Source organism: Desmodus rotundus, chromosome 1, assembly GCF_022682495.2.
Source record: "Desmodus rotundus isolate HL8 chromosome 1, HLdesRot8A.1, whole genome shotgun sequence".
In the NCBI taxonomy this organism is placed as follows: domain Eukaryota; kingdom Metazoa; phylum Chordata; class Mammalia; order Chiroptera; family Phyllostomidae; genus Desmodus; species Desmodus rotundus.
Genome location: NC_071387.1, coordinates 48304648 through 48323570, shown reverse-complemented (window position 1 = coordinate 48323570; position 18923 = coordinate 48304648). Strand labels below are relative to the sequence as shown.

Here is an 18923-nt window from a genome sequence, read left to right as displayed (position 1 = left end):
AACTTGTGTGTGAGCGAGAAGATCTAAGAAAGTGAATGGTTTCTCCAGGAGGGAATTGATCCTGACCAGTTGAAATGGGATGAAACCAATTCCGCAGAGCCCTAACCTGCCCCACCCTGCCGGAAAGGCCTGGCACGGGGCTTCACCAGTGATGCTCTCTCCCTGGGGCTCCAGAGCGGCTGCCTGGGGCTCTGGGGGCAGGGGGCACTTAATGACACTCGAGTGACATGATGACCCTTGAAGTGCCTCAATACTTGAGACACCTGGGGTTTGTCCATAAGTGTAGGTGGCACTGGCTTTGTGGTGGAGATTCTAGAGCTCTGCGTTTCCACGGGATCAAACCAGTTCTGGCTAGTTCAAACTAGTTATGAATGATTTAAACCAGACGAAAGTGGTTCTTCTGGATCAAACAGGCTCACTCCTTTTAAATCTTGGTAGAACAGTTATGACTGACTCAAACTAGTTTTAACTGGGTTTGCCTGGCCCAGACTGGCCAGGCTAGGTCTGATCTAGTGGTTTGTCTTCCCTGAAGCAATCCAGTTCAGTTTAGCTTGTTCGAAGCAGCGGCACCCAGTTTGAACCACGCTGTGACAGCAATGCTGACGTCACGGATCTCTAGCTGTCAGTGGAAATACGGTGACATACCTCTCACATTAGAGAAAATCCTCAAAATGGTATCATTCCTCATTGTATCAACTCTTCAAAGTTCACAGTCGTATGTTTTTCTCAATACTGGCCATTAAGAACAACCAAAATATACAGTATTTATACACTAGGACTCCCGTACACATTGGAAATCTCTCTCTTCTGTTCAGAACTGTGGCAGGTACATGTGTAAGCACTGACTGCAACGTCATCCCAATCCACTCCCCTCTACACACGGGACTAGGTATGTGAGGTGCAGGGACCGCCATGGACGGCCCAGGCACCCCCGCCTGCCCTCAGCCCCGCAGAGCACACCGACCCTCACCTTGATCCTGCTCACTGCTTCCTGGGCCTGCATCATGCGCACGTTTTTGGAGGGAGTTTTGTCTGAGAGCAGCTGGGTGGAGCCAAGGTAATTGGCAGCAAAAATGATTCCATCGATTAAGTCTTCAGGGTCACAAGGTCCGGGAACTGTAACACACAGACACAGCGGTGAGTGAGGCCGCCCTGGGGTGGGCCTGCCAAATCCCCAGCATGCCACCCCTCCCCCTGCTCACCTCTGGCACAGGGGGGGCCGGTCCCGAGACCCCTGCGCAGCTGCATCGACCTGCTAGCCTAAGGCATCTGTCTGCCTTCACTCAGCCCTCGTCTCCCAACAGGAGGAACAATTTTGTCTTAGAGTAACTTACTTCACCCGGGCCATTTACTGTGAGAAATGATGTGAACATTTATGTAAATACAAAACGCGAAATGTTTTGTGGAGGATGTTGTTTCTCCTGTTACCCTGGGCGCTCTCCGGGGACAAGGACTGTGTCACAGTGATCTTCGGCTCTGTCGTGTCTAGTCAGCATCTGTCACCCAGTGAGTATCGAATAAATGCTTGCCCGACAAATGGTTAGGTGAGTAGTTCCTTGACTTGCCATCCATTCCTATCTCCCCCTCTTCGTTTATCCACGACGGGGGAAATACACTTTATAAGTCAGAAGCGTGAGACGTTTGCTCCAGAATGTCTGGTTCCCACGAGCGCCTCTCACCCCGCGTCTGGGGGACGACGCTGCCCGGGCGGGAGCTGTGGCCTCACACTGACGACCTCGCGGACCTGCAACTGTAAGTCCCCGACCTGCGTCTGCATCTGATCAGTTCCAAGGAAAATGGGAGTTTGTTTCACCATCAGCCTTTTAATCAAACCTTAGTTGTTAATATTTAAAATGGAGGTGTCTGACTCTAACCGTAATCGCCTGTAAACACTACTTGAAACTAAAACATGTGTGGGACTAACACACAGCTAACTTTATGACAGAAGCACTAAGAAAGGCATTCTAATTCTGCAATGAAAACACGTATTTTCTTTGGCTTGGATGCCACATTTTCACCCACAGTTAAGACCTCAGGGTCTTTAATTAGAGGCCTTGAAATGGAAACAATTTGCTTTTTCCTTTTTGGAGAGCTAGTTTGAAATGGTTTTAGTTTTTATCCTTAGACATGGAACTCATCTTGAACTTAAACAGCTGGTTTCCATGGTAAGCTGCTTACCAGGGTACAGACTTAAAAAACAATCTATTCATTTTTCCCCCAAAACCAAGGTGGCAGTTGAAACAAAGAAATTAACAATGTTTTAGGAAATGTCTTCACAAAGCGTCTGAATAGTAATTAAATAAGAAAACCCGTTATTTGTCTTATTCTTGATCTTTCCAGGAAAGACTTCCAGACAGTCATCGAGTGGAACCAGCCGTGCGGACTGCCACCACATACGGGGAGCTTCCATTCTTCTCAACAGCCGTATGCTCCTCACCCCGAAACTTTTGCTCATGTGAGACAAATTCAGGTTACTTACAATACACAGTTCGGTGGTAAAGCAGGGAAGCAGCAGTCTAACTAAAGTAACATACGGACAAGTTGGGACCCACACTGTGCTTTGTAAAACGTAAAAGTTCATCAGTCTTCTACTTCAGATTCCTGTGATGGACGTCCAGTGTTACTTAAACATAGTCATTTCCGTCAACCGGGTACTGAGGAAAAAGATCTCACGTGTGATGGGACAGTAACTTTTACAAATGTTCCATTTAGGGGCAGAAATAATGAATGTCAAAGAAAAGTACAAATTAACCACCTCTTCGCAGACCTTCAGGTAGCACGCTCTGTTCATGCCCGGCCCAGCTTGCCTCACTGAGAAGGCCCCTCCTGCAGCCGGTGGGGGTGGGTCCGCAGACGTGTGTAAGAGCGGCCCAAGTAACAGTCATGCGCTGTGTAAATGTCAAGCAGCCAAGAGACAGACATACTGGATCCAAACAAATTATACATGCGAGATATAATCTTATGCCCTTTATCCTCCCGGGAAAATGATTATAATCAAATGTCACTGTCACTCTATCATACCCAGAAAAAAAGGACCCTAATTTCCTAAGTTCATTTTAGGCTCAGGTGTTAGTGTATTATTAAGAAAATTAAAGTTCTAATGTTCCTAAGTTAAGGAAGCGCAGGTGTGACTCTGGCCTTTTGGAAAGCGAGTTTCTTTCCAGGGAGGCCTTTGTGTTGCTCTGTAAGTGAACGACTGCACCCCCCCCCCCCACACACACACAGATCTTTCCCCTCATGCTGTGCTGAGCCTGGGGGACTGGATGTGAGGAAGAACGAGGTTCCGAACTTCCAGTAACTCCCCGAGGTGCTCTCATGGGATTCGGAGCTTCACAGAAATGGCACAGCTTACAGGGTACTCAAGAGCGAAACCTGAGTAACCGAACCTCACCTATGAGTACGTTTTGGGCTTCAGACCTGACCATTCAAAGAGGTTTCATTCCCAGTAGAACACACCGACTGTTTACTCACAGAATCCAAAGGCCAGACATGACCGCAAAGGGATGCCTGGGTATTTTCTGGCCCCAGAAAATCTTCCTTCAAGGAAATGACAACCCGCCCTACCGGAGAGAGCACCTGCCATCCTCCTGGTAGAGAATCGGTGTCACCTCTAGCTAAGGGGTGTCTTTGTGTGAATGAGAAATCGGCACTCCAGTTGTGTGGCCCAACCTCAGACCTGGGGTGCCCAGGTTGGGCTGAGTCCTGGCCCTAGGAGGCCTCCTGAGTAAGTCTCCTTGTGCGGTGACTAACCGGCACAACCACGTGCGGCAGCCCGGTATGGAGTACAGGGAGAACTGTGGCATGGCACTGTCGGGTCACAGCAGGGCTCGGTTACGCCCCTCCGATGCCTCCGTCCTCTCACACATCGCATGGGGATAATGATAAAACCCACTTCATGGGCTTGATGTGAGGATTCAGTTAACTAATACACAGAATGTGCTTAGAATAGTCCGTGGCAAAAAGTAAGAGCTTGATAAATGTTTCTATTACTCGCTCATCCAAGCAAGAGAGAAGAATTATTGGGAATGTCTTTTTCTTTTTTAAGTGAAATTTCAAGGACCAAAATTCCTCCCACTTAGCTAAGCTTATTCCCACTTAAATAGTCCTTGAAGGATATCAGAGGTAGATTGGAGAAAAGGGAGGAGGACTTGGGTTTCAGATCCACTCCGATCATTACCAAGCCAGGCAAAGCCCCACGCCCCAGCCCAGGTTCTGACAGACAGAATCAGCAAAGGCCGGGGTGGGGGGGGCAGATCTTTTGAGAGGCTCACAGCTGTTGCCCTGAAATTCTCAAATTGCTAAGACTATGAATCAACTAGCTCTATGGCCTTTCTTCCCCACCACCTTCCGGCCCAGTGTTTTAAATAAATACTCAAAATGCTAAAAGATTCATGAATGACTCAGTGCTCAGTATTTCTTTTTCGGTTCTTACCTTCAACGTAGGTTGGGAATGAAGCCAAGCTTTTTCTTGACTGTAATTAAGACAAAGAGGTTTCAAAAAGGGCAATGCATGATGAAAAATGCATTAACACAACCATCCATGCAACATACAAAATAAATACATCACTGGTGGCAGATATTAACCAGCTGTCAACCACTCTTGGCTATAGAAGTAAAGTGTAAATAAACATACGCACTTCTTATTAAAGGTCACCCATTCATATTTTAGGTAATCAAACCCCCACATTCCACAGAAAGATGACTGTCAGCCTAAAAAATATCCCATGAACCAAAATTCGTAACCCACAATAGCAATAAAAAGGTCTCAATTTTTATGCTTAAGAACCTGTGTTTTTAAGCAAAACCTGCTGGTTAAGGAAAGCACCGACACGACTGTGTGTGGCAGTTAGGACCCCCTGGAGACTGTTACTTCACACCAGGTCTTTGCTGCAGTGATCTCTCACAGCGCTAAAAATACCTGCTGGTTTTTCTCTCTCCCCTTCATCTCTTACAGATTTACTTTAGTTTAAAAGTTCCATTATATATGCAGTTATCATGTGTTACCTTAAAATAAGAACACAACAAACAAAGGATTAAATTAAAAACTCTGGAATTTGTATATTAAGTAACAATTTGAAGCAACGACCAGCCTTCCAAAAGCACCACTGGAAGGGGATATGACCCACTGGAAACCCTCAGGAACCTGACTGGACAGCACCTTAAATGCCAGCTCTCCAAGGAGCGACACTTACCACTTGGTCCCTTTTACAAGCGAAGGTCCTAGAGATAACTCTGGGTAGCATAAGAGTAGGAAGCTCATTCCTACTGCCACCGGCAATGGAGCGTGTGGCTGATCTGTCTGGGGCAGGGTGATGCGAGCATTGCAGGGGAGCTAATGTCAAAGACAAGAGTCCCTAAAACGGGCAAAACTATGGCATGCATGGCCAGGGGTCATCCTCAGAAAGCCTAAAGGTTTCCACTGCTCAAACCTACCAGGGGTTGGGTGATCTCTTAAATGCATACCTTTTAGGAAAAGGGTGTCTAGTGGAGCACAGCTGATCATCAGGTGGACTGGAATTGAGGGTACACTCTGGGGTGCCTGGTGGGCTGAAGGGCGAAGCGCCCTGCACGGGGGCTGGGATGTCACGGGAGCCCATGCCCTATCGTAGTACTTCATACCGAAGTGCTCTTCACTTGGAAGATGGGAATGGCAAAGGGACGATTAATGAGTTGACTTGCACAAAATTCTAAAAAACAGTAGCGTTAATTGTTGCATGAAAACTTGGGGGCAGTGGAGGACACTTCAGTTTAGGACTCGCACTCAGTTCAGGACTCGCACTCAGTTCAGGACAATGACAAGGACTCGACACTGATCACACCACCCCTGCCCGGGCAACCCGCCAGTGACCCTGCTGCGGATCTGCCCCCCGGGATGGCGTGCTCCCTCACAGCGAAGACCGTGGGTTCCTAGGTTCAGGAAGGATCACCTCTGAAGAAACTATAGACCTAAGTCTGCCGGGAACAAAAGTTTATTGGCTGCTAATGCATTTCATGGAAGAATGCACACCAAGTGAAAGCCAAGATATAGGAGTAGGAGGAAAGAGAAATCCAACTTCAACAGTGCTTTACATTAATTTTACTGTCTATTTATCCAAATGAGAAGACAGGTCCAGCTGAGATCCAACAGCCAAGTCTGCCTAATTCTGGCTGGTTTAAAGAAAAACAATCCCTAACTTCAGGCCATGCAGATGGAAGCCAGCTTCTTTATAAGGGCCGCAAATTTCCAAGTTGTCATTCCTTACCATCTCTCTGCCCTTGTCCTCAGCTGCTAAGGGTCTGCGGTAATAAGGATTTACTTTGTTTAATCAAAATGGTTATGCCTCCAGGTATCTCCAAGAAGCAGATTCAGATTTTCTTGGCTATTAGGGTACTTTTCCGCAAGCTCCTTTCAAGGACAGTGTCCTGATTTTAATAGAAACTACAGAAGAATTACTTCAGCCGATCTCTCTAAAAACTGCTGTTTATTTAGAGCTACAACGGAGGGCGTGTGATGCATTTGCTCCTCTATTCATGAGCTCCCGACTGGCTTTCTTTAGACTCTGGCATAGTAAATTTTTGATTTTTTTAAAAAGAGTTTTGTGAAATGAAAGAGTCTCTAATTATTGCATACAAAGAGGATTTTCATCATTATTTCTAAGGATATATAGAAATGTGCCAAGTCCTGCAGGAACTGAGAAGCTAACAAATTTGTCTTGCTTATTATAGCTGATGAATAATCAAATGTTGAATATCCAGATGCCTGATTAGCCCTTTATTTTCTCATATGTGGGCAGAAATGAACATTTGTTAATCCTTAATATTAAAAAATTAATAAAACCACATTCAGGAAGATAAAAGCCAAAATATTTGGGATTTTCCGCGAGGCCACACGAACCATGGGCAGAGCCTGGAATAATGACATCTTGTACAAGCGACCTTGTCCACGCGGTGCGTGACCTGCAGGCACTTCTCACCCCAAAGACGGCAGATCCTGGTGTTAACAGCCTGGCCCACAGGTGCTCTGGGTTCGAATCCTTGTCCCACCAGCTGTGAGCCCTGGGACCTCAGATAACTTATTCGACCTCTCAGCTTCCTCAACCAATACACAGGACATATAAGGACAGAATTAAATGAGATACTATCGGTGATTGATTGGCTTGGCCTGGTGCCTGCGAGCTGTGAGTGCTCAAGAAATGGTAACTCGTTGCTGTTGTTATCACCGTGGCTGTCACTCTTTTCTCCTTGCCCTCTGCCCTCACCTCTCTGTGTGCTGCGAACAACGGACAAGGCAAAGCTGCGGGATGCAGGGGCAGCAGAAGCCATGACCCCGTTAGCCCAGCCCCTCAGTCCCCATGCCTGTGGTCTGGGGTCCGAGACCAGGGGAGGACAAAGTGTACTTCGAATTTGAATTCTGCTGTTGTCATCTCTGGGAAGGACCCCCTTATGTTTGTTTGCTTTAATAGGAACAGATTAATAAACAAATACCCTTCTCCCCTGCATGGCTGTTAATGGCAGATGTAAGTGTATTTAATGGCAGAGGTAAATGTATTCGATGATACTTTAAATTTCAACTACGGCTCCCTTTAGTAGTGATCCGCCACTGGGGCTAAAATGGAGATTGCTTTCTTCCCTTGCTACTTAACATAAAAGTATTAGCAAGAGGGGGGAAATGAGCCATTCCTCATGTGGGTTACCTCCCTAACACATGTCTCCAGGGTTGATCAGGCAGCATCTAGGTTCAGAGCAAGCTGGGCCCGCACACGGTCTGTGACGCAGGCCAGTGTTTACCTGACGCTAGTTTATAAAGAGCGGGGGTGTCAACAGATGACGGTGCTGGAGGAGGCAGTGGCTCCCTTCGGGGGAAAAACACCCGCCCTTTTACCCTGGAACACTCAGCGGGAGCAAGCAGCACGTCCTTGCTCATTCGGTCTCTGCCGGTCTCTGCCCGAGCCAGCCTGGCCTCCCTACGTAGGGGTGCTTCAGGGCTGCTGGCTCCAGGAGCCCCTTGCCGCACTGGCTAATTTAGTTAACGGAAACTGACTAAAATGAAAAACTCGGGTCCTCAGCCCCACCAGCCACGTGACGGGGGTTGTTGGTCACACATGGCTGGTGACGACCACGGAGGCCAGGACGGGAGAGAACCTTTCCAGGGCTGCTGCTGGTTCTCGGAACAGAACTGCTTTGGAGAGTGAGGAGGAAGCTCGCCAGGTGTGCTGCTGGGCAGCAGGTGTGAACTGGAGCCACCGCAGCTAAGCCAGGACAAGTGACCACCCTGTCATCATGAAAGAGATTTCACTTGAGCCTAAGTGGATATTTTAAAAAATTCAACCCTTTCCCAAACCTCTTAGCAGCTGTAAGCCCACAGTACCTAAGGCCTGTACACGGTACAAGGAAGGACACTGCTACACAGTTTTTGGTGTCCAGTGGCCAGCACCGTCCAAGGGAACTGCCCGTACTGGGGGCAATGTTCTGTGGTGGCCCCGTCCAGAACAGTAGCCACTAGTCACGAGTGGCTCCTGAGGACTGGAAATGCGGCCAGTGTGCCTGAGGGAGTAAGCTTTTCATTTCATTTATCAACTGAAATAGACATCTGTAGCCAGTAGCTACCAAATTGGATGTCACGGCTTTCATCGCCGAATTCCACACTAGAGAGGTGGAAACGGAATCTTCCTCCCCAGGGTACTTTGGGGCAGAAGCTCTGTGGGAGGCTGGAAAAGGCATGAATCTGAATCAGAATCAGAATCAGAATCAGAGTGGAAGAAAACGGGCTGACAGCTTTTGAAAGGAAACGGCGCCCTACCTCTTTGTTCGTGGAGGCTTCCGTGGGGTCACTGGGATGAAGGGGTGTACTTGAAGACTCTGCACCCAGGGGCGAGGCACTGCCTGGAGAGGGAGACTGGAACACAGCAAGGGAACACAGTGAGAACCCGAGGGCCCCGGGGAGCAGCGGCCTGCGGGCAGGGGCCGTGCGCAGAGGAGAGGGCCACACCCAACTGACCCAACAGCGCAGCGGGGAGAACACTTCTTGGGAAGGGACTTGCCAAACGTTTATAAAAGGTCCGGGTCTGTCAAGTTTTCTTTTAAGTTCCTGCCATGTTTTGAAAGAAGCCCTTAGAGCTCCGCTCCCCTACACCCACCACTTAAGGCCGTGTTTAAATACAGCAGATGCTGAATGTCAAACTTAAAGCTCTAGATGAAAAAGACAATGGTGAGATACAAACGTTTGTGCTTTAAAAGTTTCTTTTTTCTTATTGAAGGATACAAAGACTATTGGTACTAAATGTCATATAATATCACCTGCCCAAGACTATCCGAGTGCAAAAGAAAAAATTACAACACGTATTTTTAAAGAGGAAGCTGGGATCGATTTTCATGACCAGAAACTGCACAACCTGTGTTTTCCTAGTCAGTCCAGATTTCAAATATCTTTTCTGATTTAAACCACGGGCCATGGAAAATTCTGAGAAGTTCCAGCATCCGAACATTACCTTGGCTGCTCCTAGAAAAGTTCAAAAGTTCCGTTAAATGATATATTTAAAGCAATTCTACTTCTGGGTATTTCTCCAAAGAAAATAAAAAAACATGAAATCAAAAAGATATGGGCAGCCCCCGTTCACTGCAGCACTGCTCACAGTTGCTGGGATGTGGCTGCGCCCGGAAGCCCATCGGTCGGTCACGGGGGGGATTGAGAAGATGCGGTACACACAGGCACACGCACATGATGGAGTAACACTCAGCACACGGAAGAATGGAATGTTGACACTGGTGACTAAAGGAATGAGCCCGCGGGCGTGGTGCTAAGTGCAATAAGTCAGACAGAGAAAGAAATACTGTATGACTTCACTTGTATATAGAATCTAAAAAACAAAACAAATGAACAAATAAAACGAGACAAACAAACTCACAGATACAGAGAATAAACTGTTGGTTGCCAAAGGACAGGAGGGTAGAGGGACGGGTGGAAAAGGGAAAGGGGATTAAGAAACGCAAACTTTCATTCATAAAATCAGTCGTGGAGATACAATGTAGGGCACAGGGAGTGTAGTCAGTAGCACCACAATAACCATGTCCGGTGACAGATGGGTACTAGAGTTAGTTACTGAGCCGATCCCTTTGTAAGGCATGTAAATGTCTAGTCACTATGTTTTATACCTGAAACTAATACACTATATCAAGTATGATTTTAAAATGTAAAGAAATCTTAAATGAATAAAATAAGGCTTAGAAAAATAGGGTCAGGGAGCACAGCCCCCATCAGGCGTGTGACCGCCTCAGGTGCTGGGCTCGGGCTCCTGGCACAGGCAGCCCTCCTGGAAGCACGAAGCTCCAGGCCAGTGCCTGGCACAGAACCCGGGCGCCATGGACAGCGGCTGAATAAACAGCAAAGCAAGCACAGGGATGGGACTACTCCGAGCTCTGAAAACCCTCCCTAGCCGGTACCTGAACATTTCTGTATGCTCGTGAAACCTCGGGAGGTGAAGGGAATCTTCAGGTGAGGCACAAGGATGCTTACAAATTCTGCAGCGATGGTCCCCTGGGGGTAAGACCGCGCTGCTTCACAGTTGTTGGTGACGTTTGGCAGAGGACACAAAACGGAACCCACACGAGGATCTATCCTCTGAGGAACTGTGGGGATGTGAATAAGGGGAGGTCAGTCCTGGGTAGACGAAGCAAAATAACAGTAACGGAACCTTGAATCTCATGGGACTGGCCCCCTTGGGGAAGCTGAGGCATAGACATCATTAAAACACCGCTGTGTGGAAAGGAAGACTGTCCCACAGAGCAATGGTGCCGGGGAGGGGAGGGGGCACGTTAATACATACGGGGACCTCGGTGAGCAGTCTGTGAAATCATAAAAAAACAAATCTTTCCAAAAATTCTGCATTACAAGAAACAGAGGCATCAGATGAATTGCCAGAGGATGTGGGGAAATGCAGAAGACTTCCCATTGAGACGCTGTAGGGTCCTGGCCTATCACTATGAGGCCTGGATTCACTTCCCATGAGTCCACATTCCTGATTCTGAGCAGGGATGTGCAAACCACGGAGTCTCTAAGACTTTCATAGGCAGAAAGCAGCTGCTGCACAAGAGTAAGCGCAGACATGCAGCACCCCAGGCCCCGCAGGAGCTGGGTGCAAGAAAATAGCCCTGCGTGCCTTTAGAAAGAACTACAGTATGTTTCACTTGGCACCCAAGGGCTTCACCTACCCAGTTAGCACTGTGTTTGGCCTCCTCGAAATTCGTGTAGTGAAGTCTTCATGAGAACTGAATGCCTTCAGAATTTCCCAGTTTTTCAAATTTGAAGAGCTTCCTTAGAGATGTATACTTCCCTCTTTCCCCCCAGTTCTTTTCTCTGTCATGAAGACTGTGAGGGTCCAGTCCCTGGGAAAGCCAGGGCAGCTGGCTTTTCTTTAATTACTTGCTGTGAAAGGTGGTGTGACACATTCATTAAAATAAAAACCAACCACTCTCCAAAGGCTCCCACAGTTCCTATTTCTTTAACTCTTTCCTGTTGCAAATCCTCTAAAAATGGATTCTGTGGAACATCGCGGGCTCCGGCTCATCTCAGGGTGATCTGAGAAGGCAGGTCACCCACACAGTACCCTGGGGTGTGGACGAGGTAGGTCAGACACCGCAGTGAGGCTAAGTGACCAGTGCTGGCACCAGAGTCAGGATGGGTGCCCATCAGAGAACCCTGGAGAAGGGGCACAAACGCAAGTGTGGGGGGCACTGCCCTCACTGAGGCTCCCATGGGACCCACACCAACCTTTAATAGGGCCATTTCCCCTCGACACTCAGTGCTCCAGTCCTCTGCACGCAAACGAGCTCATTCACGTTTCCTTCCATTTGCACGTGCAGGGAATCCCCTCCACCCAGAGGTCCCCCTCATTGTCTCCTACGCTCTGCGAGCAATTCAAAAGCACTCATATTGCTGAAACTTTCACGGTACCTTCTCTCCAGCTGGCATGTGCCAGGTTTTGTAATCATCTGTTTCTGTATATATGCCCTCCCCGAAGAGCTCTTTGACAGGCATCGTGTCTCATTCATCTTTATAATCCAAGTGCCCAGCCTTGGGTCTCATGAAAGGCAGGCATCCAGTAAACATTTACTGAATAAATGATTTCAATGGAGTTCGCAGCTTCACCATGTTTCCAACTTGCACAGAAAGCAGATCTGTTACTACTCTTCCCGTATTTTTAGTGGTCAATGGTAAGTCCTTTTCCGATATAGCACCCCCACGCTGCTACGTGTAGAATGTTAAATGTGCATTTTGAATTTGAGAAATGGTCTTTGACCGTGAAGATCCCTACCTTAGTGCCGGCAGAAAGCAGTCCCAGAACGAGAGAGGACCCCACGTAGTGGAAGCCCACTGCTCACCACACCATTGCTGACAAAGTCAAGGTAGACAAAGGCCTTTACAGCCAACACAGCCTCGATGGAGCCTAAGCAAAGGTGTTAGTATCAACACACCTCACATATCTGCTTTAAAAGCCTTCGCCCTTTACCTCCAACTTCTGCCTTGCTACTCTCAAAAACGGAGAAAACCAGAGATTGGATAATACTTTTTACTCCAGAGAATATATTAGAGGTAAAATTTAACCACTGACATATGATACAAAAGTAAACATCAGTATTGCATATTTCTCTGTCTGGAGTCTCAGGCATCCTGGGTTGCTAGGTTGATATTCAATCTTAGGCAAGCGGGACCAATCATGAGAAGCAAATGTGGGCTCAGCAATTCACCAAGTGCCCCATGGGACGACCAGGAGAGGTGGTGTCCAAGGCTGACTCAACAGCTCCTTGTTCTAAGTAATTACAGGAGTTCTCCTTAAGCTTGTCTTCTGCAGAGTGTGCTCTAGCGGATTCTCTACAACTCTGATCTGAATTTGTCGTGACAGCTCTGGAGTCTCCCCAGGCAGGGCTCTCTGCCTAAGACTTGGGTTCTTCAACACCGGGATGAGAGAGGGACAGTTCTTAGACCAGAGGTGGCTGAAGGGTGCAAAAGCATCCAAAGGGTAAATGATCTTTCATTTAAATTCTGACTGAACATCTGGTGCCAAACACTCTATTGCTGCTGGCAGGGATGGGACAAGTAGCTGAAGGAACTTTCAGGCTATCCTTGTGGGGGGGGGGGCGGGAAGAGAAGAGCAACACATGAGTGCCTGCTGTTTATTCCTCCAACAGACATTTCAGTGCCTATCTGCATTCCAAACACTGGGCCGGAAACAAAGAGGGAAGAGATGCTGTGGTCCTGTCCTCCACCCCTTTCTAGACAATGCGAGGAAGGAGACATGTGAAGGCCGGGCTGCGGCGGGTGGATTTTGATCCGTCTGTGGGGACACGGGGTTGGGAGGGAGCAACCCTGCAGGAGGGGAGCGGTGTGTATCAGGCAACGCTTCATGCAAGAGGTGACGGCTTTTGCCGAATCCTGAAGACGGCCATATTCATGAAGTAGGATGGGGTGGGATAGGGTAGAGGGGGAAGGTCCTGGAAACAGAATCAGGTGGAAGCACAGCTGTGCAGGGAAGTGAGAAGTGAGCTGAAGAGCAGGGCAGAAGCCAGTGACTGCAGCCCTGCTTGATGACAGGCAGCCCCTGCTCTGCCCAGGGGCTGTTTGTGAGTCACTGGCCTGGGGTCCTCCCTAAAGAAGCACACTCCAGCTAGTTCTGAGTGGGACTGGAAGGGATAAAGGTCGTCACTTTCAGTCTTTCCTTTTCCTTAATCCTCTTTCAGCCTTGGACATCTGCTGAAGAGAAGAGTACTGGAAAAGTTGATGGGATGATAAGGAGGGTATCTCAAAAGCAGAGGCAAAGGGCCCTGGCTCTTCCCCAATGGATAGTGTCCTTTCCAGAAAGACGTCAGGACTGAGGCAGGACTGAGATCTAAGCTGTCATTGCAAATGTGTACCAGGATCCTGAAAGCCTTTTGGAGGAATTCTAGTCAAAAGACACAAAAATATGAGTGCTCTCCGGCCCATTCATTCGTGTATTTAACACTGAAGTGTTGATGGGGTCTGAGGAAGCCCCGATCCCTGCCTGCACCCAAGGAGCTTCTGGTCCAGCAGATGAGACAGAGCTAGAAACACACACAGGGTGTCCTCTGTAAGCTGTGGTCACTGAGCAAAAGTCACAAGAACACAAAAACAGCCACCAAAGAGCTGGCCGCTCACAATGTCAGTGCCCACCTTAACAGTCCTCCTCCCTGAATACTCGCCTCTACCTGGTCCGCGTCTCTGCCAGCTGGTCTCTCTCGACTGCTGGGACCATCTGGCATTCCAAGGCAAAAGCAACAATACTCCCCAAACAGCAAACATATTGCAGAGAAGTGCAAATATTGCAAAAATAAATATAAAGCAGAATTTTATAATGCTGAAGAAGGGAAAGTTGGAGAGCTGCTCAAACCAGCTACTGATCATCGGAGTCGGTGCAGTTACAGCACTTACCAATAAGCACAGAAAAATGGAAAGAGCGGCAATGTTACAGGTGCTCTGGAAGAGCAAGTAATTAAGAGAGGCCCTTGGGAAAACTGAGTCAGATCTGAAACGTTTTTGCTGAACTGGTTCTCTTTATGATCGAAAGGACTCTTTCTGATCATGCAGCAAAAGTTACATGCGAACTAAGAAGACTATTCTATTGTATGATTGAATGCCTTTTTTTAAAAAAAATGACCACTCCCCAAATCAAAAATTCTTCTCTGTTCTAGAATTCGTACAGAGTTAGAATGATAGCCTCCATATGGCTAGACAAAAGATAAACTAAGCAGCTTATGTTTATAATTTTTAGGATTGTTTTTCAAGGTAAAGTTCTAATCAAATCCCCTCTGCCCCATACCTACTTTGAAATTTCGGTCCTCATTCTCAGTGAATTAATTTTAAAGTACATTATTGCAGTGATTCCTTAAAACATTCCTGCCCCCTGTGGTTAAAATGTGACATGACAGCTGCTCTAACAGGCAGGACCAGAGAGCAGGGGGATGGAGAGAGGCTGTGTGCCTGCGTGGCTGGGGCAGGGCAGGCTTCCAGTGGAGGAGACGCGGAAGCCTTTCCTGCCAAAAGGCCCAGGACTTGGAAGGCCCGGGACTTGGAAGGCCCTGGAACAAAGCCTGTTGGTTGGCAGAAGTAAAAAGATCGATTAATTCCTAAGACACTGGGTCTAGTCTTTAAAGCCACCATGGTCTGGCTTTCCAATATTAGGGTCCATTTTCAAAAGTTACCGTGATTCTAGGGCACGCAGGTTATATTCCTCCATCGAAAAAACCCCTGTGATATTTTAATTTTATATTGTGGCAGAACAAGTAAAATTGTAACTTAGGTTTCAGGATAGTGAAGTGGTTAAGTGCCCAGTGTCTGGCCCACCAGAGTCTGAGTCCCGGCTTGACCACTCGTGGCTCTGATCCTGAGAACTGGGGTGGGGGGGACAGTTACTACCCACCCCTTGGGGCTGCCAGGGGGGTTCATTGGTGACAACAGGCACAGGGATCAGCTCAGTGCCTGGGCATGTGGCAAGCACTCAACCAACATTTGGTAAGTCTTTTAAGATTCCAACACTTACAAAAATTACTTCACCCCTTTGGGAGAATGCTCACAACAGAAATTCACACCCATGGGGATGTTTTCTTTATCTCATCTTCCTGTTTCCTTTCTTATTAAAATTTTATTCACGGATAAAATTAAAAAGCACACAAAGGGCTCTATAAAATCATACCACAAAGACTCTAAATTAATTTATAAGACCCAAGGCTCTTGCTGGTATATTGGGAAGAACTGCTCCTTCCGAGCTGGGACGGGGCAGTCCACGCAATGGGTGTACGCAACTGCTGGCCCGGCCACTGTCTGCCACTCAAGACAGCACCCTGGAATGTGGGCGGTGAGAGAGCGCTGTTACAGCGACTGACTGACCAAAGAGAACCCGCGTGTGCACTTGTTCTAGTATTAACGTGTGACATGGCATGTATGCCCGGGACACACGGATTTAGGTCACCTGGTTAAAGACCCCAGCCGGCTCTAGCCAACCTTGACAAGTTCAGTACAGGTTGGTCCCTTTCCTCCAAGGAAACTCAGTGACAAAACTTTCACTGCAATAAAGAGTAAGAGAAAAGAATTCTGTAAAAATTACACATTTTTACCAAGTCTATCTGGGACTGAATTATTACTGTAATTTCACCCATATGGAACTCACAGAACCTGATTAAGGTGCTTTGGGTTTTTTTTTTTTTAAGTCACTAACCAGCCCCAAACATCCTACATGAGACCTGAAGCACCAAGAGCCCACGAACCTTCTTTACCCCTGTTATCGACTGTGTGTGTGCCCCCCTCAAATTCATATATGGAAACCCTAAAGCTCAACTGGATGGTGTCAGGAGGTAGGGCCTTTGGGAGATAACTGGCTTAAGAGGGTGGAGCCCTCACGATGGGGCTGGTGCTCTTACAAGAGACAGGAGAGAGCTTGCTTCCTTTCTCTCTGCTCTCAGCTATGTGAGGACACAGCAAGAAGATGGCCATCTGCAAACCAGGAAGAGGGTCCTCACCAGAAGCTGACCATGCTGGACCCTGATCTCAGACTTCCCAGGCACCAGAACTGTGAGAAACAAATTTCTGTTATTTGAGCCACCCACTCTATAGTATCTTATTACAGCAGCCCAAACTGACAGCCAGAGACTTCGCATTAAGTACCTATTAACTCTGGTTATATTTTGTTTCCTTTTTTTCTTCTATTTATTATGTTCCAGATAAAGGTGAGATCATATGGTATTTGTCCCTCACCGTCTGGCTTATTTCACTTAACATAATGCTCTCCAGTTCCATCCATGCTGTTGCAAAGGGTATAAGCTCCTTCTTTCTCTCTGCTGCGTAGAATTCCATTGTGTAAATATACCATAGTTTTTGAAGTTAAGAACAATCTAACAATGGGCAGGGGGGAGTGGGGAGGGGACAGTGAGGAGAGGGGATTACAGGAACTACTATAAAGGACACATGGACCAAATCAAGAGGGAGGGTGGAGGTGGGGGAGGGAGGAGGGTTCAGCTGGGGTGGGGTGGAGAGATGGGGAGAAAAGGCACACAACTGTAATTGAATAACAATAAAAAATTAAAAAAAAATAAAAATTAAAATTAAAAAAAAGTAGCTATTAACTCTCACTTTTAAACAGTCTTTACAAGCTCTGAGCAAATCGTTCCTCTCTTCAAAACCGTCAGCGGTTCCTTTTCGCTTACAGAATAAACCATAGGCTCTTCACCTTGGCACTAAGGCACTCCAGGGTACGGCCTCAGTTTCTTGGCCAGTTTCACCCTTCTAGTTCTTGCTGTCTAGTGTCAAGCCCAACGGAACTCCTTTCTGTTCCCTGGACACAACCTGCAAGTTTCTGCTCCGCGCCTTTGTTTATGCTCCTTTGGACTCCACCTGCCCGCGAGCCCGTTTGGAATGTTACCTCTTCCACGAAGTCTTTCCCATTCTTAGGTGAAAGGAACCCGTCCCCTCGGAGAATTGCTTGTAGTTTACCTGTGCCATTCTTATGATGCATCACTTTCTCCTTTGTAGTTTAGAAAAACACCGTAATACTTTATAATATTTGTATTTTAAGCATGCTATTTTAATAAGCACCATTAAAGGCAGGATTTACGATTCATTTACATGCTTTCTTCTGCAACTGCTTAGCACAGGATTTCCCATGGAACACAACAGGAGTTCAGTAAGTGTGTGGCAGATTCGGGAGGACACGCGCCACCAACGCTCTGTGTCAGAGGAAAAGAAAACAGAAGACGGGCTTGTGTGCGAAGTGGGTTCTGAGCACGCGCAGCACCACTCCGTACTTGGAGCTCCCGAGCGCATCTGCACCCACAGGTAGCTCGGGTTCTCCTCACTGGTTCTTTTTTTTAAATGCAAATGTTCAGTAACAGCATTATTGATTTTTTAGGTATCAATGTATTTTTGAAAAGATTTTGTTTATTTTTAGAGGGGGGAAGGGAGGGAGAGAAACATTACCATGAGACATAAAACTCCACTGGTTGCCTCTCATACGCACCCCAGCTGCGGACCTGACCTGCAACCCAGGCATGTGCCTTGACTGGGAATCAAACTGGCGACTTTCCATTCTGCAGGATGATGCCCAACTAACTGAGCCACACTGGTCAGGGCTTAATGTGTTTTTTCTTTCAGTATTGGTTTAGATTGCTTTCAGGTGCAGAGCATAGCGGTCAGACAACCACGTGCTTCACACAGTGGTCCCCCGATTATTTCCAGGACCTCAACTGGCGCCGCACAAACTCACTGCAATATCACTGACTACTCCCTGTGCTGTCCTTTACATCCCGTGACTATTGTGTAGCCGCCAACTTGTGCCTTTTAGTCCCTTCCCCGCTTTCACCCAGTCCCCCAAACCCTCTCCTCTCTGGCAACCACCAATTTCTATCTGTGTCTATGAACCCGTTTCAATTTTGTTTATTCATTCATTTTGTTCTTGAGACTCCACATATCAGTGAAACCATACGAAAAATCCTATTTTTCTTTCACTGACTGACTCATCTCACTGAGCATCATACCCTCTTGATCCGTCCACGCAGCCGCGCATGGTGGGATTCTCTGCACTCGTTCTCGATCGTGGTCTGCTTCCCTCCTTTGGCAGACGCTGCTTGCAAATCAGGCCTCCTCGTGTGGTGGGAAAAGGAGTGGGGACACAGGAGGAACAAGCGTTCCGAAGCTGGCATTTTACATGGACCGTAATCCAGCACTTGTTCAATTCCTTCTTAGCCTGAACACCCTGGTTCCACTCCCTCCCCTGCATGGAACTTCACGGGGTGGTTAGCCAGGGAAGACCACCACACACACTTTAGCTCAAGGGCAAACTTCTCCTTCGGGGATTGTGTGGGGCTTCTCTAGTTCCGGTATCCTCAGGAGCGCATTCCCTATGCCTATTGGTTTATCCAGTTTTATCCCTTTTATAAATTAA

The 18923-nt window shown here is 47.5% G+C and overlaps 1 protein-coding gene across 6 annotated transcripts in view; it reads right to left on the bottom strand.

Annotated features, from left to right (window-relative positions):
* APBA1 (amyloid beta precursor protein binding family A member 1) overlaps positions 1-18923 on the bottom strand; it is a 193998-nt gene that overhangs the window by 27644 nt on the left and 147431 nt on the right. For all 6 annotated transcript variants that reach the window (XM_045191237.2, XM_024555200.4, XM_045191248.3 and 3 more), the window contains exons 3-5: positions 8780-8875; positions 4433-4472; positions 971-1116 (exon numbers count right to left, since the gene is read on the bottom strand). In XM_045191237.2, coding sequence (XP_045047172.2) covers positions 971-1116; positions 4433-4472; positions 8780-8875 — 282 coding nt within the window. The remainder of the gene's footprint in view (positions 1-970; positions 1117-4432; positions 4473-8779; positions 8876-18923) is intronic.